This window comes from Dermacentor andersoni, chromosome 6, assembly GCF_023375885.2.
Source record: "Dermacentor andersoni chromosome 6, qqDerAnde1_hic_scaffold, whole genome shotgun sequence".
Lineage (NCBI taxonomy): Eukaryota > Metazoa > Arthropoda > Arachnida > Ixodida > Ixodidae > Dermacentor > Dermacentor andersoni.
The window spans coordinates 143,817,807-143,836,011 of NC_092819.1; the positions used below are offsets into that span (position 1 = coordinate 143,817,807).

At 50.2% G+C, this 18,205-nt stretch overlaps 1 protein-coding gene across 1 annotated transcript in view; it reads right to left on the reverse strand.

Annotated features, from left to right (window-relative positions):
- LOC126523383 (membrane metallo-endopeptidase-like 1) overlaps positions 1-18,205 on the reverse strand; it is a 173,968-nt gene that overhangs the window by 57,410 nt on the left and 98,353 nt on the right. The window contains exon 6 of the mRNA XM_055066933.1: positions 12,655-12,738. Within this exon, the coding sequence (XP_054922908.1) occupies positions 12,655-12,738 (84 nt within the window). The remainder of the gene's footprint in view (positions 1-12,654; positions 12,739-18,205) is intronic.

The following is an 18,205-nucleotide window of genomic DNA, read 5'->3' on the forward strand; positions in this document are numbered from 1 at the left end:
GCTCGAGAGCCATACAGCGTTCGTCGACTTCGTCGGGGTGCCCGCATGCATCGGCCACAAGCAAACACGCAATATGCATGTATCAATATGGCTGCAAAGTCACCTTCTCAGTCATGCAGGTCACCTTCTCTATGTCTTCGTTCCCTATCGCCTTTCTGGCCCGCTTCTCTGTCACAACCGCACACTCGGAAAACTACCCTATGCAGTTTTAGGAGGCAAATTGCATCCAGTGGGCAGCCTACAATGCCTCCAGAGCAGTCGTCGAACTTGCTGTCAGTGTTTGTAGTAGGTTTACCCGTCAAAGCTCGATGTGACGCAGGCGCTGCCATTTTGGTTATTTGTGCAGACATTTGTTCCCGTCTCCAAAAAGTGATCGCGCCCTACTGCCGCCCTTTTCTTCGTACAATGACCAACGCTATTAGTCGTCCAATTGCGCAGCGTACTGTTCGCGTGTCCAAAGACAGAATTTGTGACCACATTCATTTGCGGTCTTTCATGAAAGTACTCACGAACCCATCTTGGAGTGGGACTTCTTAACTTCTATATCCGCTTCTATCTTTTCTCGTCAGCGCCTCATATATCAAAACTGTGAGCTGGACGAGATTGTGCTGTTCCATTTTAGTAAAGAACTGGGCGAAACAGACAGACGTATACTTAGATATCTTTCAGAGCCATAGTTTCCGAGACAAACACTTGGCAGCACGAAGTTTTGAAGAGGCTTCAGCATCATTTGTCGCCTCTAAACACTGATGACCCGGTTTTACAGCGAGGCTGTTTATGGCTAGGTTCTGGCAGATCTCATCTCTGTGGACATAGAGCAACAATTTTCCATACGTGCGCCGATTCCAAAGCTATTGCAATGCCATTCCGACCCGCGGTGGAGGTGCAGTTGGCCATTAACGGGCCTACATCCAGAGCTTCATTTCTTTTAGGATTAGGAAGAAAATGTTCTTTTCTGAACATTTTCTTGCTAATGCTAGTACATTTGTCTCATTTGTGAATGGGCATGCCACTCGTATTAGCACTGATGGACTAGACTTCTACTACTCCCTACCTCATAATAAGTTGAGGCAGTGTGTCAAGCAATGTATAACAGAAGATAATGCTGAACAATCTTTTCTTAGTAACTGTATCGTTTCTGGTGAATGTTTCATCGAGATTCTATCATTATATGTATTTTAAAAAAAGCTTTATTTAGAACTTTTTTACAGAAATAAGGAGTATGTATTGGTTCTAGCGTGGCGCCTGTTCTCAGCAACCTCTTTTTTTTTTTTAGACAAGAATTCAAAAATACATGGGTGCCTTGGTTGTTAAGGGTCTGCAATATGTTGATTTTCTTGTTATTGTGAAAACCTTAGACGTACAAAGAAGAGTCGATGTGTTAAAGGTGTTCAGGGAATGCGGTGAAGGCGTCAGTTTCATGTGCGAACTGCCTTTTGAAATAAGCAACAATTTTTGGACTGAACGGCAGTATTTGCTGCAGCAAACCCTGTTTGCTGGGAGTATTTCCCTAAGGTAGCGAAGCACTTACTACATTTCCCTCTGATCACTTGAAAGTAGTCAAAAGTGGTATTTGTGCTTGTTGCATACACTATTCATTGTTTAACTCATATACCACCACAGGCTGCATCGTAGTTTGGAGAAGCAAGTATCAAGACTAAAATAAGCAGGGCACCCTACTGGTGCTATCACAAGAGCTTGTGAAAAAGCGGCAAAATCAGTTAAAGGCATTCCGAGAAGAGAAACAGTTGACGATGATCCTAAGATGAGAAGGAATGTAGTTTCACTTCCTTATATGCCTGAGTTAGCATACGGGTGGCAAGCAGGTATAAGGTTAATGTTGTTAGTGTAGGCTTCCAGCTTGGCCATAGTTGTCTAGCCGTGCACAAAAAACTGAATAGAGTGACGAGTGACAATGGTGCAGGATGCTTTCTGAATCATAAGAAGACGTTCGTGGATTGCAAAGTTCAAGTTGTTTACAGGATACTCTGCTCGTGTGGAAAGGTTTGCGTAGGGCAAACTAATCGATGTTTAAATATCAGGATCCAGGTGCATGCGCTCAATGTAAACAATGGCACTGGTTCACATTTGGCGTTTCATTGCCGCCTAAGGTTGCGTAAACCCGTTTTTGAAAAAGAAAACAAGAAAAAAACGTTTCGAGTGCCTCCGTTGCGATCGAGCGGCGGAACCGAAACCGCAAAATTGCGTTGCCGCTGAGAGCGAGAATACCTCGCGAGCCGCGATTATATACAAGCTAGGAGCAGCGCCAATCAAGCTAGAAATCAACTGCCACGACCTCTGCAAGAGAGTGCCGACACAGAGAACAATGACGTTTCACGCACCTCCTTTGCGATCACGCGGCGAAACCGAAAACGCAAAAGGAGTGTTACCGCAGTCTGCGCGACGCCCCGAAGCTAGAAATCAGTTCCGTTTATCTCCCCAAGAAGACAGCACAAATTTCAAACGCTTCTTGTAAGTCCTACGAGGTGACAGCACCTGTCAGTGAGCACGCATCGTCATTATGGCGCTAAATTTCAAACGGAGGGTCGAAACCGTACCCGTACGGACAAGACCTTGCGGGACAGAAAACCGCCGCCGTACATGTACGGCTAAACCTTCAAAGGGTTTTAGATCAAACTCTCGTACCCCAACTATTGCCCCGTGGATCAACTGTCACTTGCGTCGTTGGCATTCTCTCCGTTGCAATTGTCGCCCTTTCGACAGTGCCACCAGAGACAAGATCGTTACCAAGTATGCCTTTTGCACGCCATTGTCACCAACCGTAAGCCCCGGCCTGATGCCTGCCCAGAGTAAAAATCTCCTCACCCCACTAAACAAACACGTTTCTTGTTCGACATCAATTCGCCAGTCATCAGTACGCCTACCACCGCTACTAAGTGCATACAGACTCACGGCTCTCACTGTTCACTGGCGCCCATATCGCGTGTCTCTTACAGAGCGCAAAATCATCGAGGAAAACGTGTGACACGTGTTTCAATGAAATATCATACGCCCTTCCTCGAGTCCCTAGTCATCCACAGTTCTATATAGCGCAGAACAGAGACTGTTCAGTGTGCTTTTGCGTCCATTACCGTGCACTGAACAAAATCACGAGCAAAGATGTTTACCTCTTGCCAGGGATCAACGACGTACTAGATTCCCCACACGGGGCCGAATATCTTTCTAGCCTTCACCTTAGATCAGGCTACGGGCAAATACCGATGTCCGAATCCAACAAAGAAAAGGCGCCGTTTGCCACTCCAGATGCGCTGTACGAGATTAATATGGTGCCTGTTGGACTCTTCAATGCGCCCGCCACCTTCGAAAGCACGATCGATAATGTCTTGCGTGGCTTGCAATGGAAAACCTCTCTGCGTTATCTCGACGATATGTAGTCTTTTCAATAGCGTTCTCACAACATCTTCAGCGTATTGATGAAGTTCTTGTCTGTCTTGAAAACGCTGGCCTACAGGTCAATACAAATGCAGTTTTGCCAGCAAGATCATCAAAGTTCTCGAGCCGTTAGTCAGCACAGAATGTATTCGACCAAACCCTGAGAAGCTTGCCACGGTCCTCGAATTCCGCCATGCGCTGCGTCAAAAAGGCCGGCGTAGTTTTCTCTGACTATCTTCTCACTTCCGGCGCATCATAGGCAACTTTGCTGCGCTTTCTTCCCCACTCCATCAACTCCTCGCAATGAACGTGCCCTTCATTTGGTCTGATGCATGTGAACTGGCTTTTCTGGCTTTTAATCATGTCCTGAAGTCAAACCCGGTGCTGTGCCATTTCGAACCGAGCGCGCCCACCATCCTTAACAATGACGCTAGCAGTCGGTCTCGGTGTCATTCAACTGCAACGTGGCAACACCTTACGCGAACGAGTAATTAGTTACACTAGTCGTACTCTAACCGCTTCACAGAAGAATTACACCCTAACGAAGCAGGAGTACCTTGCTGTTGGTTGGACAGTGAAAACATTTCGCCCATATCTTCACGGCCGCCATTTTAGACTCGTTGCAGACTATAACGCACTGTGTGCTGGCTTTCAGCGCATAAGAACATATCAGCTCGCCTTGGTCACTGGGTGCTTCGCTTACAGAATTACGATTTCTATGTCATCTACACGGCTGGAAGAAAGCATCGAGACGCCGATACTCTGTCTCGCTACACTCTGCCCAAACATGATTCATCATCGACTCCTCGCACTAGCGTACATAATCAACTTTACTTATCGCCACGCACGATTGGCTCAGACTGACAGTCTATCTGTCTTACTGTCCCACCAACGTGTCGACCCATATTCCCCATCTATTCTCTAACGCATGGAAGGTTTTCCTTCACCTCCGAACGCCCGACTTATCCGGCAACTTAAATTGCAGCTGAACAGTTGGGCTTTACATCACTACATTTATCACGTCCATGGCAACATTTGGGCCACGATCATACCACGTTCTCTGCAACGTCAGGTGCTTGAAGCCTTTAACGATCACCCGACGGCAGGTCGTCTAGGCTGCCACAAGACTCACGACAGAATACGTAGTTCCTGCTCCTGGCCAGGCCTCGCTTCAGCCGTTGCGAAGTACGCCGCATCCAGCGCTCATTGTCAAAGCCGCAAACGACCGACGACAGCTCCTTCTGGCTTTTTGTAACCTCTTCTTTGCCCCACTTTGCCCTTCGAAGTCGTTGTGAAAGACTTGACTTTCCACAACCTCAAATGACAACCATTGGATTGTAACGGCCGCTGACCATCGAATACAGTGCGCGTAGACAGGCTCTTCATAATCGGCGCTGCCGCTGAAGTGCCCGATTTCTTTCTACGCAACCTTTTTTTGCGCTATAGGGCTCCGCGCATTCTCTTCAGAGACCGCGGCAAAGTCTTCCTCTCTTGTATCCTTGCCGAAGTTCTGCGCTCCTCAAACACCATTCACAAGACGACTTCCAGTAAAACATCCGGAGACTAAGGGCTTGACAGAGCATTTCCATCGTACCTTCGCAGACATAATTGCAATGTGCATCTGCCCCGGCCACACTAACTGCAATCCTGCCGTTCGTGACGTTCGCTTATAACACGGCTCATAACCTACCACAGGGTTTTCTCCATTTTTCCTCTTCTATGGTAGCCCACATAGTTTCGCTCTGGGTCTATCGTTCCTTTCGGCTCCTACACCCCTAGCAGCTCCTTTCTCCGAATTCCTTTCTCCTTAACACCGGCATCTCCCACGACGCTAGCAAGTCTTGTTACAACTCGACTCACCGTGCTGTGACTTTTTCTCCCGGCGATGAAGTTCTTTGGACTTCTGTGCGCGTTCCCGGCTTATGCAAAAAATTCATCACTTGATTTTCTGGACCTTACACGGTGATTGATCAGACATGCCCTGTTAAGTACCGGGTCTCGCCACTTAGAACAACGTCCGAACACAGTTGCCGTCTCCCCGCTGTTGGGGTCTCGGTGCTGACGCCCGTTATTGCAAATGGGTCGCAAGCCCCAAGGGTAGCGTTGGCCTGGCGGCCTGGGGCACTGGAAGCATCCGAAGGTCCCGGCAAAGCAAGAGTAGACTGGTAACAGAACAACTTGTTCATTCTAACATCGCAAAAGAGCGGCCGGTCAGGTCGACCGAAGTGGAGAGACGGGAGAGCACGTAACTCAACAGAACAAATCGGAGCCTCTCTCTCGGCGTCCGGGGGCAGCTGCTCTTATACTCTCGGCGTCGCGGGCCAGGAGGAAGGTCACGGGATGAGCCCACGCGACGGCGGAGCATGAGCCCACGCGACGGCGGAGCACGGTCGAGCCGAGAGACATGTTGAGACGAGTGTAGTGACGCATCGCCAACCCGCCGACGGACAGACCTCCTGGCTCCTCACTTGGGGAGCTCCGCTCCCCGGCTGCCGCGCTTTGACAAGCGTGGGCACACACACACACACGCACACACGAAGACACGTGGCACTGAAACACGCCTGGACACGCTTGGCGGGGAGGCGTTGCGGCGGCGTCGAACGGGCCAAAATGTCCGCCGCTTTGAACGAAGCCCCGGTGTCCGTTGCATCCGCGCCGGCATTACCGCGCGTTGTAGGCGAAACGTAACAGACCGCCCCGCCGGAGGAAGGAGATCCCGATGGTCAGGGGACTGCATCCGCTGTCCGGAGGGATGTCGCTCGATGATGCTCATAACCGAAGTCGGGCGTCCTTTGGCGTTTCTTGAGCGCAGCGCACAGAGAAGGCCTTGTTCTCACGTTCAGGTGCACACAGGACACTGCAAAGTGACTTCGGGAGAGTTGACATTTTTGTTCTCGTTTCCGGCAAGCGTTAGAACTACGCCGAAAGTCAACCGCTCAGTCAGCAAGCACGGCACAACCCTCACTAAGCCCTGCCAGGCTCTTCCCCCTTTTATACTGCTGCCAAGTTCCTTACAGTAGTTTAGCAGCACTCAGAACGCGTCCACAAATCGGAAAATTGCACTAGAAAGCACATCATCACTTTGAAACACTACACAAAAGCAATAGGTTAAAAATCCTGCCTCAGGAAGAAAAACATCCGTAACAAGCAATTTTGAGGCTGATTCCCACGTTAGGGGCTTCGACTTAAGCCATCGGCGTTACCGTTGAGACTCCCCTTTTTGTAACGCACCTCAAAGGAATATTGTTGCAAAGCGAGGCTCCAGCGCAGGAGGCGGCCATTTTTGGGAGAGATGGTCTGCATCCATTGGAGAGGGCAGTGATCCGTCTCAATGATAAACCTCGAGCCAGCTAGGTAACATGACAATTTCTGAACGGCCCACACGATACACGCACACTCTTTCTCGGTGGCGCTGTACGCCTGCTCACGACACGTCAGCTTACGACTAGCATACAGGACGGGGTGTTCTACTTCTCCATTTTCCCGTTGGCACAGTACAACGCCCATGCCTCGCTCACTAGCATCACACTGAACAACGAACCCTTTTGAGTAGTCGGGCGATCGTAGCACAGGCTGGCTTGTTAGGGCGCTCTTTAGGGCGCTAAAAGCTCTTTCCTTTGTCTCATCCCAGACGACTGTTTGCGGCTCTGTCTTTCTTAGAGCATCCGTTAGGGGAGCCGCGATATCAGAGTACCTGGGGATGTACCTCTGATAGTAGCCGGCGACACCTAAGAACGACCGAATATCGGTCTTCGTGCGCGGTTGCGGGAAGTCTCGCACAGCGGCCACCTTTATTTCAGAGGGGCGGCGACGACCCCGACCAATCACGTGTCCGAGGTAGACAACCTCGGCCTGTGCTAACTGGCACTTGGGAGCCTTGACTGTCAAGCCCGCATCGCGCAGGCGGGTTAGCACTGCCCGCAAGTGGGCCATATGCTCAGGCCAGGATGCGGAGAATATCGCTACGTCGTCTAGATACGGTAAAGCGAATTCTTGCTGTCCCCGCAACACTTTATCCATGAGGCTTGAAAAGCAGTATGGCGCGTTCTTCAAACCAAAACTCAAAACTTTAGGACGGAATGTCCCCATTGGTGAAATGAACGCCGCATACCTACTAGCCTCTTCTGTAAGTGGAACCTGCCAATAACCCCTGACAAGATCTAGGGTGGAAATAAACTGAGCGCTACTCACTCTCTCAAGGCGCTCCTCGATGTTAGGGATCGGATAAATTTGATCCTTAGTGATGGAATTAAGCCTGCGGTAGTCGACGCAAGGACGAGGTTCCTTGCCCGGTACCTCAACTAAAATCAAAGGGGAGGTATAATCACTCTCACCCGCCTCAATAACACCGAGCTGTAGCATTTTCTTTACCTCAGCCTCCATAATATCGCTCTGGCGGAGTGACACCCGGTACGCCTTGGATCGTACTGGCTCTGGGGAGGTAAGTTCTATGTCATGAGTAAGGACAGAAGTCCTACCAGGCCTCTCAGAGAACAGACCTTGAAACTCTTGTAAGAGCTGGTGTAGTTCGGTTTTCTGCTCAGGCGACAGCGATGCTTTACTTATTAAGTCACTAATGACTTGATCGGTGTCTTTCCTGTTCGTCACTGAGCCTAGTCCCGGAAGCTCGACCGGAAGCTCTTCGGGAACGTTTACCATCATGCACACCACTGCTTCCCGTTGCTTATAGGGTTTGAGCAGATTACAGTGGTAAACTTGCTGTGCTTTCCGCTTTCCTGGCAGACTCACCACGTAGTTAACGTCCGACAGTTTTTGAACAATCCGTGCTGGGCCCTCCCACTGCACGTCGAGTTTGTTCTTTAGCGATGTGCGCAATATCATGACCTCATCGCCCACCTCAAAACGACGGGCCCTGGCTGTCCGATCATAATAAACCTTGGCCCTCTGCTGGGCCTTTGCCATTGCTTCACCTGACAACTCCTGTGCCCTTCTTAAGCGTTCGAGGAGCTTAAGCACGTACTCTACCACGACTGGGTCGTCGCCCCTGCCTTCCCATGATTCTCGAAGCATGCGAAGCGGAGATCGCAGCGAGCGACCGTACACCAGCTCAGCTGGCGAAAACCCCGTAGCCGCATGCGGCGCGGTCCTTAATGCAAACATCACTCCAGGCAGACACAGCTCCCAGTCAGTTTGATGTTCAAAACACAATGCTCTCAACACGCGCTTCATGACGGAGTGGAGCTTCTCAACGGAATTCGACTGGGGGTGGTGCACTGAGCTGTGTAACAGCTTTACCCCGCACCTTTCGAGAAAGGCTGTCGTCAAAGCGCTAGTAAACACGGTGCCCTGATCTGACTGGATTTCTGCAGGAAAACCAACTCGCGCAAATATGGACAGTAGTGCATTGACTATCTCAACTGAGCTGAGTTCTTTAAGCGGCACTGCTTCAGGGAACTTTGTCGCTGGGCAGATCACAGTCAAAATGTGTCGGTACCCCGTGGCTGTTACCGGCAGAGGTCCCACTGTATCAATAACGAGCCGTCTAAAAGGCTCCGTAATGATAGGTACCAACTTCAACGGCGCCCTCGATTTGTCCCCTGGCTTGCCCACCCGCTGACAGGTGTCGCATGTCTTCACAAAGTGGTCTGCGTCCCGAAAACACCCTGGCCAATAGTACTCTTGCAAGAGACGGTCCTTAGTTTTCTTAACTCCTAGGTGTCCGGACCACGAACCCCCATGCGACAAGCGCAACAGATCCTGACGATAGCATTGAGGCACGATCAGCTGATCGAACTCCACTCCCCTGCGGTCTAGATACTTCCGGTACAGGACCCCACCTCTTTCCACAAAGCGAGCATTTTTCTTGGCGATACCTTCCTTGACAATGCAGCGTATGTTTTCTAGGCTGCCATCCTTCTTTTGCTCGGCTATCAAAGCCGACCGGCTGACTTTTAGCAACCTGTTAAGTCCGTCTGACGTAGGCGCGATGAGCAAATCTGGAGACAGCTCTTCTAACCTTCCCGTGTCGGGATTTTCCTCTCCAGTATCTGGTGCCTTTAACGCTACAGGCTCAATTTTATTCAGTTCGGGCGTGCTCTGAATACCAGCTTGCTGCGCCTCTGACCCTTTCTCATCGTTCAACAACGTCGGTCCCGCAACTACCGCCTTTGCAGCGAGCTCCCGAACCTTTGATCTGGTTAAGGCCTGAACGCTAGCCTCACCAAACAAAAGCCCCTTCTCGCGCAGGAGGTGATCGGACCTGTTCGAAAATAGGTACGGGTACTGGGGGGGCAGCATAGATGACACTGCGGCCTCCGTCTCAAGTGCTCCGAAAGGTCCTTCAATAAGCACTTTTGCTACCGGCAGACACACGCTATGAGCTTCCACTGCTTGCTTGATCCATGCGCACTCGCCCGTGAACATATCGGGTTCTACGTAAGAGGGGTGAACTACATCCATTGTAGCTGCGGAATCGCGAAGCACTCGGCACTCTTTCCCGTTCACGAGGAGGTCTCGCATGTAAGGCTCGAGAAGCTTCATGTTCTCGTCAGTGCTGCATAAAGACAAAAACACGACTTTTGTTTTTGTTTCTGGACACTGCGCCGAAAAGTGACCCGGCTTCTGGCACGTATAACAAACGCGCGCTTGCCTCGTCTCGAACCGCTTTCTGCGTTCGGCTTCGGTTGCCGCCGTCTCCTTACGTTCGGTCGGACTGCTTTCACTCGCATCCGAACTACGTGTGTCCCCCTTTGCTCTCATGGGCGTGAACTTTGGCCTCTCAAACTTGGAGCCAAATTCACCCTTTTGACCGTCCTTAGCTCCACGAGCCCGACGCGTCACAAACTCCTCGGCTAGCTCAGCGGCTCGAGCCACCGTACTAACGTCTGGCCTATCCAAGACCCAGTACCGCACGATCTCAGGTAACCGACTATAAAACTGTTCTAGCCCGAAACACTGCAGAACTTTCTCGTGGTCAGCAAACGCTTTCTCTTCTTTGAGCCACTCCTGCATGTTTGACATAAGCCTGTACGCAAACTCTGTATATGACTCACTTTTGCCTTTCTCATTTTCCCGAAACTTCCGACGGAACGCCTCCGCTGACAGCCGGTACTTTTTTAGCAGACTCGATTTCACTTTGTCGAAATCCTCTGCCTCCTCTCTATTCAAGCGAGCGACTACGTCGGCCGCCTCGCCGGGTAGCAAAGTGAGCAAGCGCTGTGGCCACGTTTCCCGAGAGAACCCCTGCTTCTCGCACGTTCGCTCAAAGTTAACCAGGAACAAACCAATGTCCTCTCCAAGCTTAAACGGCCGCATCAGGTCAGTCATTTTGAACAATACTCGTTCTCCTGCACCGTGTGCCTGACTTCCATTACGAGCGCGTTCCATCTCTAACTCGAGACGCTTCATTTCCAAAGCGTGTTGACGGTCGCGCTCTTCTTTTTCTTTCTCTTTTTGTTCTTTTAGTTCGCGCTCCTGTCTTTTTGCCGTCTCCCTCTCCTCAATGGTCTCAAGGCATTCCGACAGCTCGTCATCCTCAGCTTCTAACTCAAGAATAGCCCTTAGCAGTTCTGGTTTTCTGAGTTTGTCTGAGACATCCAGACCCAACTCTCTTGCAAGCTCCAGCAATTTCGGTTTGCGCAACGACTTCAAATCCATGGCTGCTCTGAATGCTGCTTTCTCTACTGCCTACTATTGTCTTGCCGCAAACTAACCCGGCAGCAACGACAACCACAATTACCAGCTCTGTTTCTGACACTAACAAAAGCCTGGCAAAACTCAGAAGAAGAAAGTCCCGCACTCACCAAACCTCGCAGCCAAGAATTCAGCGCAGTCGTTCCGCTGCAGGCAACCAGTCATCACACAGGGCTCGTTGCACTGCTCCCGGATGGTCGTTGTGCTGCTCAGCATACATTCAACCGCATCTCTTCGCTGCTGGCCTCCGTTGTCGCGATCTCACCGCTGGCAACCAGCTGTTGGGGTCTCGGTGCTGACGCCCGTTATTGCAAATGGGTCGCAAGCCCCAAGGGTAGCGTTGGCCTGGCGGCCTGGGGCACTGGAAGCATCCGAAGGTCCCGGCAAAGCAAGAGTAGACTGGTAACAGAACAACTTGTTTATTCTAACATCGCAAAAGAGCGGCCGGTCAGGTCGACCGAAGTGGAGAGACGGGAGAGCACGTAACTCAACAGAACAAATCGGAGCCTCTCTCTCGGCGTCCGGGGGCAGCTGCTCTTATACTCTCGGCGTCGCGGGCCAGGAGGAAGGTCACGGGATGAGCCCACGCGACGGCGGAGCATGAGCCCACGCGACGGCGGAGCATGAGCCCACGCGACGGCGGAGCATGAGCCCACGCGACGGCGGAGCACGGTCGAGCCGAGAGACATGTTGAGACGAGTGTAGTGACGCATCGCCAACCCGCCGACGGACAGACCTCCTGGCTCCTCACTTGGGGAGCTCCGCTCCCCGGCTGCCGCGCTTTGACAAGCGTGGGCACACACACACACACGCACACACGAAGACACGTGGCACTGAAACACGCCTGGACACGCTTGGCGGGGAGGCGTTGCGGCGGCGTCGAACGGGCCAAAATGTCCGCCGCTTTGAACGAAGCCCCGGTGTCCGTTGCATCCGCGCCGGCATTACCGCGCGTTGTAGGCGAAACGTAACACCGCATACTCGATGGATTTCACAACACTCCCGCGTGGCCAGGCGGCCGCTTCTACACCGAGAGAGAATCAGTGTGAGCGCAACACATGCCTGACTTTCATCACCAACATCTCTACAAATCATCATCCGTTGTAGATCTTCATCTGTAAATGTCATCATCAGTTGCACAGCTTCATCCTCGTGGTGGCAGAACAAGTTCGGCTGGAATAAAGCGGTTCCTTATAATAGCAATTACACGCCGGTGAAAGCCAGCAAAACTGCAAAAAATGGAGGCATGACAATATGCTGTCAGCGCCGCAACGGATCTTAAATGAAACGCTAAGCTTGATAAAGAAAATCCGGGATTTCAGCTGCCAAAACAACGATATGATTACGAGGCACGCCGTAAGGGGGAGGGGGGTACCCCTAATTATTTTTGGCCACCTGAGCTTTTTTAATGTGTACCGAATTCAGAGTACAAGAACGTTAACGCATTTTGTCCCCTTTGAAATGTGGCCGCCACTGCTGGGATTCGAACCCACGCTCTCGTTCTTAGCAGCGCTACGCCGTCGCCGCAAGCCATAGGCCACTCGCCTTTATACCGACCGCTGGGAATGCAAGGACGTCTGTAGCTATTGGTGTCAAAAACATACTTACTACGGCCAATTCTTTTATAGCAGTGTCTGTTAACTTGCCGTCGGTGTCGTTCAGGAACCCTGGCGACAACATCAGACGGGAAACCTGCATGAGAAACAGGCGCATTGAATTTGGCGTCACGAAAGCGTCAACAACAAGCCGGAAACATTTCCTCCTGGTGTGTTTTGCAACATGTACAAGATAGGCGAGATGGTGTGTATTGAGTTTTCATTGATACGCACGCACTTTCTAAGAGTTCGTGAGCTGTGCTTTCTTTGCGAACGTTCTGTGACATTGCTGATCATGCCTGCTACGACGTATCGCCGAATAGCTTCAGTACAGCATGTATATAACAAATTGGATTAGGCCGGCTCTTTTGTTTTCTCGTGTTCTTTTAGGTCATACAGATTGTTTGAACACCGCTTGTGACAGGATAATTCTAGTTGTTGAACTAACTTACTCAAAAAGGCGGACCTTAGTCGCACTAGAAAACTAGATGCATAACCGACTACACAACAAATACTCACTAATGCATTTGTACATTGATTAACTTACGGCACATATCTCAATTTATAAATTGTAGCCTGTGAGTTCTCAGGTCTTGTCCATTAGGAACAAATTTTCAGGATGACACCAGTCTTTAGACATTTATTTCCAAAACACGTAACGAAATACATGGGCAATGCAGTTACGGCTCGAATGCATAAAACAGCAGTTTTAAAAAAAAAAGAAGGGCAATTGTGCATTCTTGCAATGCAGTTTCACAGCTCATATATTGAGATCCATGCAATCTTTAGAAGTAGTCCGAAGTGGATACGCCGAACAAACCCACAGCGTAGAAATGGTGTCCCTTCGAACACACCGTGAGGCGTTTTCGGGAGGTATCTAAAGCGACAGCGACACGGCATGATCGCTGAGCCGAGAGCATCCTGGCCGAGCCACGGGTGCCAGGAGCACTCGAGCTCGCGCGCCCAGCACGGGCTCACGAAATAAAGAACGCCTACAGGCTATTGAGCAGGAGCTGCAGCGCAAGCTCACTGCCGCTGTTAATCACTGCTCGCAAAATGTGGTAGACGGCCCGTATCAACAAGCTGCCTGAGGGTTTACGTCTTGACATCTCAATCCATCCTGAGCTTGTGCTAGGTATTAACACGCATTCGAATAATGATGCGAAGACATGCCTCACACCGAAAGCGAATGCCAACCAGCCCCTACCCCGGAAACCGCTGCGGTCGTTTCCACCTCAGCAGTTCTTTCTAACATCGCCCGCTCGCCAGAGTTCTGAAAACTTAGCCCCGAGACGTGGTCAGTGCTCTTGAAAGTCGAGGCCCACTTCACTCCGTAACCCACTCCGTAACCCACTCCGTAACCCTTGCGGATAACACTTGCGGTCAAAGCACTTCCGGTGACCGTCATCGACAAGATTGTTGACCTTTTCGTCGTGCTCGCGAGCAACATTCAGGCGTCGTCTTACGTAAAAATGAAATCGGCTATTCTGGAAAACATCGCTACGTATGATTGATAACTGATTCAGCAGCCGTTCGCAGTCGAGGCGCTGGGCAATCAGCACGCAAGCCATTCGCTGCACTTAGATGCTGATTTTTCCAGGCTCACACAATCTACAATGTTGCTTTTGCCCTGACCGTTGTTTTACCCTGACCCTCACAAGATTGGCCCTCAAGTTGATGGAAAATATGCACTGTGGTACAGGTGGTAGGAGTCACCCACTGCGTTCCTCCCCGCCCTCCCACCCCGAAAGAGCGTCGACAGCATTATGGCGTCGCTGAACACAGTGATCGATCGACTGAACGAGCGCCTGCTGGCGACACTCGTTGGTACGCTTTTCCATGACGACGTCAGCATCACTCTACTTTTTCACGTCGCCGCAACACATCCCGCCCGCGTGAGCACCACCAGAGCACTCTGGTTCCACCGAGACTTAGATTAGTCCGCCATCTGCTTGTACCACCATCGCTTCGGCGCCCGGGCACATCGCTGCCTTCTGCCTTGCGCCTGCTTGAGAAACAAACCGGCTGACTGCTAACGGCAAGGAGTGGTCGTGGCCTCGCTGCAGGTCAGCTCTTCTATGTCACTGACAAGGTCACCGGCTCACACTTTCTGATCGACACAGGTGCCAAGATCAGCATCCTACCTGCTACACTTGCGGATTGTGCAAGTGCTTCTGTCCGGCACTTGCAAGCTGTGAATGGAACCCGCATTCGCGTCTTTCAACAGAGGTCCCTCACGCGAAACTTGGGCCTCCACAGAACCTTCCGGTTACTATCCATAGTTGCCTAAATCGGTCCCGCCAAAGTCTGTGCCAATTTTATTGCTTACTAAAGCTTCCTTGTCGATACCAAACGACTGGCGTCTCCTGGATGCAACAGCTCTTCTCTCCGTCCAAAGAATTGCTGCATCGCACACCATAGATGTAGCGCGCTCCTGCGCCACGGTTTCCTAAATTGCTATTTGCAGCCTTGATGCGAGTTTTCCCTGATCTCCCCGCAATACTGAGCTCAAAAAGTTTGTCACGACGTATACCGCTAGATCGTCGCTTAATGACTTGCATTCTTCCGGCCACGCCGTTTGACCGGAAAATCTCAGTGGTACGTGCGCAGCTCGAGCGTATGTTGGATTCCCTAGGACCAATACGTCAAGCATCGCCTGTGGGAGCCGTTCTCCAGCAATACCTCGCCGATTATTGTCAGCCACTAGCATTCTTATAGCAGACACTCACTCCGAACCAAGCCCCCCACAGCACTTTCGGTCTAGAGTTGCTTAGCATTTACCTTGCCATCGGTAATTTTCTCCATATTGTCTAAGGTCCATAATTTTCTGCGCTCAGTAATGACTGACAGCAGGCGCCAATTGTGCTTCCTGAGTGCTCTCTCCTGTGAATGGCCCACCTCTCGCTTACCGCCAGCCGATCAAGCCCAAAGTTTGTCGCCGGGCACTGAACTCTTTCTTCCGTTGTGCTACTGGAAGGAGAACGAACGGCAACCCTGACTGCACGCTCCCTTGAAGTGGCGCTCGCCGCAGTGTCCGATGACTTCGACATCTACTGACAGCTATAGAAGTGAAACAAGAAGAGATGGGGCCAGTGCACCTAAGTATCGACATGGAAGAGTCGGAATGGGAGAGCCGCGAGCAAAGAAAGGGGAAGACCAGTTAGACAACAAGCGCTAGCAGCGAGAAATGGCCCAACGCCATCCGTGTCGCCCTTTGCTGTTCTCATCATCATCATCATCATCATATGCCTGGTTACGCCCACTGCAGGGCAAAGGCCTCTCCCATACTTCTCCAACAACGCCGGTCATGTACTAATTGTGGCCATGTCGTCCCTGCAAACTTCTTATCTTATCCGCGCACCTAACTTTCTGCCGCCCCTTAGTACGCTTCCCTTCCCTTGGAATCCAGTCCGTAACCCTTAATGACCATCGGTTATCTTCCATCCTCATTACATGTCCTGCCCACGCCCATTTCTTTTTCTTGATTTCAACTAAGATGTCATTAACTCGCGTTTGTTCCCTCACCCAATCTGCTCTTTTCTTACCCCTTAACCTTACACCCATCATTCTTCTTTCCATAGCTCGTTGCGTCGTCCTCAATTTAAGGAGAACCCTTTTCGTAAGCCTCCAGGTTTGTGCCCCGTAGGTGAGTTCTCAGTTTGTCACAAACCTAAGTTTATAACAAACATAGGTTTCTTGATCTTGAACTTGTTTGATCTGAACATTTCATTTGTGAAGGTAATGTACCCCCCGCTCTTACAATAGCCCCCTACTGTGCGGCTCGGCGCATTCGAGGCTGGTGAAGCGAGTGATCGCCAAATCTTGTTTATGGGCTACTGTTATGGTCGTGCCTGCACCCAATGCACACGAGTTTTGACTCGCAGGTACTCGTACTACGAATGGCAGGCTACCCAGACAGTTTACTGTCTAGCATTGCCGAATGTATTTCTGCAGCCTTACAACAGCCAAAACGTGACAAATGAAACAACCGAAAAGCGAGGAGTTTGCATTCAAGAACCGCGTTCCTTCCTTATTTGTACCGAGTGGCTCATTGCGCTAAACATAATAATAAACACTGCATGAAAGGCAGGCATCAGAGTTGCCTTTTTATGGAAAAAAAAAAACTAGCAAGTATACGCCAGAAAGAATACGGAAGTCAAGGGGCTTCTCACGTGTGATAAGAAACACACAAAAGAGATAGTTGATTGCTCCCACAGCGCAGTATTTAACGCTCCCCTGTCCTGCGGTAGGTGCTACTTTGGGAAAGCTGGACGCTGTGTAAATGACCGCCTCAAAGAACATTCCAATTTAATGAAGGGGTGTGCTCGCAGCCATCTAGCTGCGCATTGCTTCCGCTGTGGCTGTCGTGCATTGTTTAATCAAGGCAAAGTACTAAGGTGCTATGGTGACTGGCGTGCACGGGACATATAGGAGGCCTTTTGCACGAACAAACAAAAAATCGATTTGTGAGTGACTGTGCCTTCGATACTGCTTCTCACCAAAGAGCTCCCGTATGTTGCATGTGGCTGATGGCGACCATTTGCTGTGTGTTTAGTCAGCATCATGGCTGTCAGGCTGGCGTTGTATTCCTACTTTGGTATGTTCTCCTCGCCCTCCTGCCTATTCAAGCTCATGCATATACTTCTGTGTGCGCAGTGAGATATTTGCTGTTAGTCAGCGCTTCATCCGTCTCAGTCTGCACGTCCCGTTCCTTGCGCTATTACTCGTTCTTTTTTCAGACATATACATAAAGATTGCGTGACTTTTTACAAAGTTAAAAGAAATTACGGATCATCATCACTTGTAAACTATCAATGTAACTGCCTCGCTAAACCATCGCTCCATATAGATCCTGACACGTGCATTCGATATGCGTATATTTATTATATTTTTTGAGCGTCGCTTCCACCTTACCAAGCATTTTCTTCAACATGTTTTTGGTATAGATGTGTCTAACTGGTATCGCAAGAGCAATCTACTCAACTTGATGTAATGTTATTCATCGGCGTTTTTACACATTCTGGCAGAAATTTTTGTTTAGTTGCCATAAATTATGGTACGTTTATTCGTATTTAAATGAGAAACAAACAAACAACGACTCCCGGGGCAGTTTTTCTAATGAAAATCATATCTCGTAATCTCAATCTCTGCATACTTTAGGGAAGCTTGTGCTATCTCAACATTTCAAACTGCCAACTCAGTTTTCACGTTATGGTCACAAATTACTCGAAGGCTGTCTTCATACCCCTAATGTAGCATATCCGCGGCCTTAGGCGGTAGGTTGATTCCAGCCGTCAAGCACATTTCTGAGGCCTACCCTAAGCATAAGGAACATGTGAACTTCTTTCTGAACTTGAGAGAACACCAATCGGTGCAGCATTAATACACAAATTGGGTAACTTGGTTGATAGCACTTATACTTCTCAGGTCATCATTAGATTTTGTTCTTTGCTGTGTCTATACTTGATGTGAAACATGAGCGGCCCTATAACGTAAAACAACTCTGGCCTCGTCTTATTGACCTCAAATTTACGTAACTACTGATACAAGGCTCGGGCGGTGAC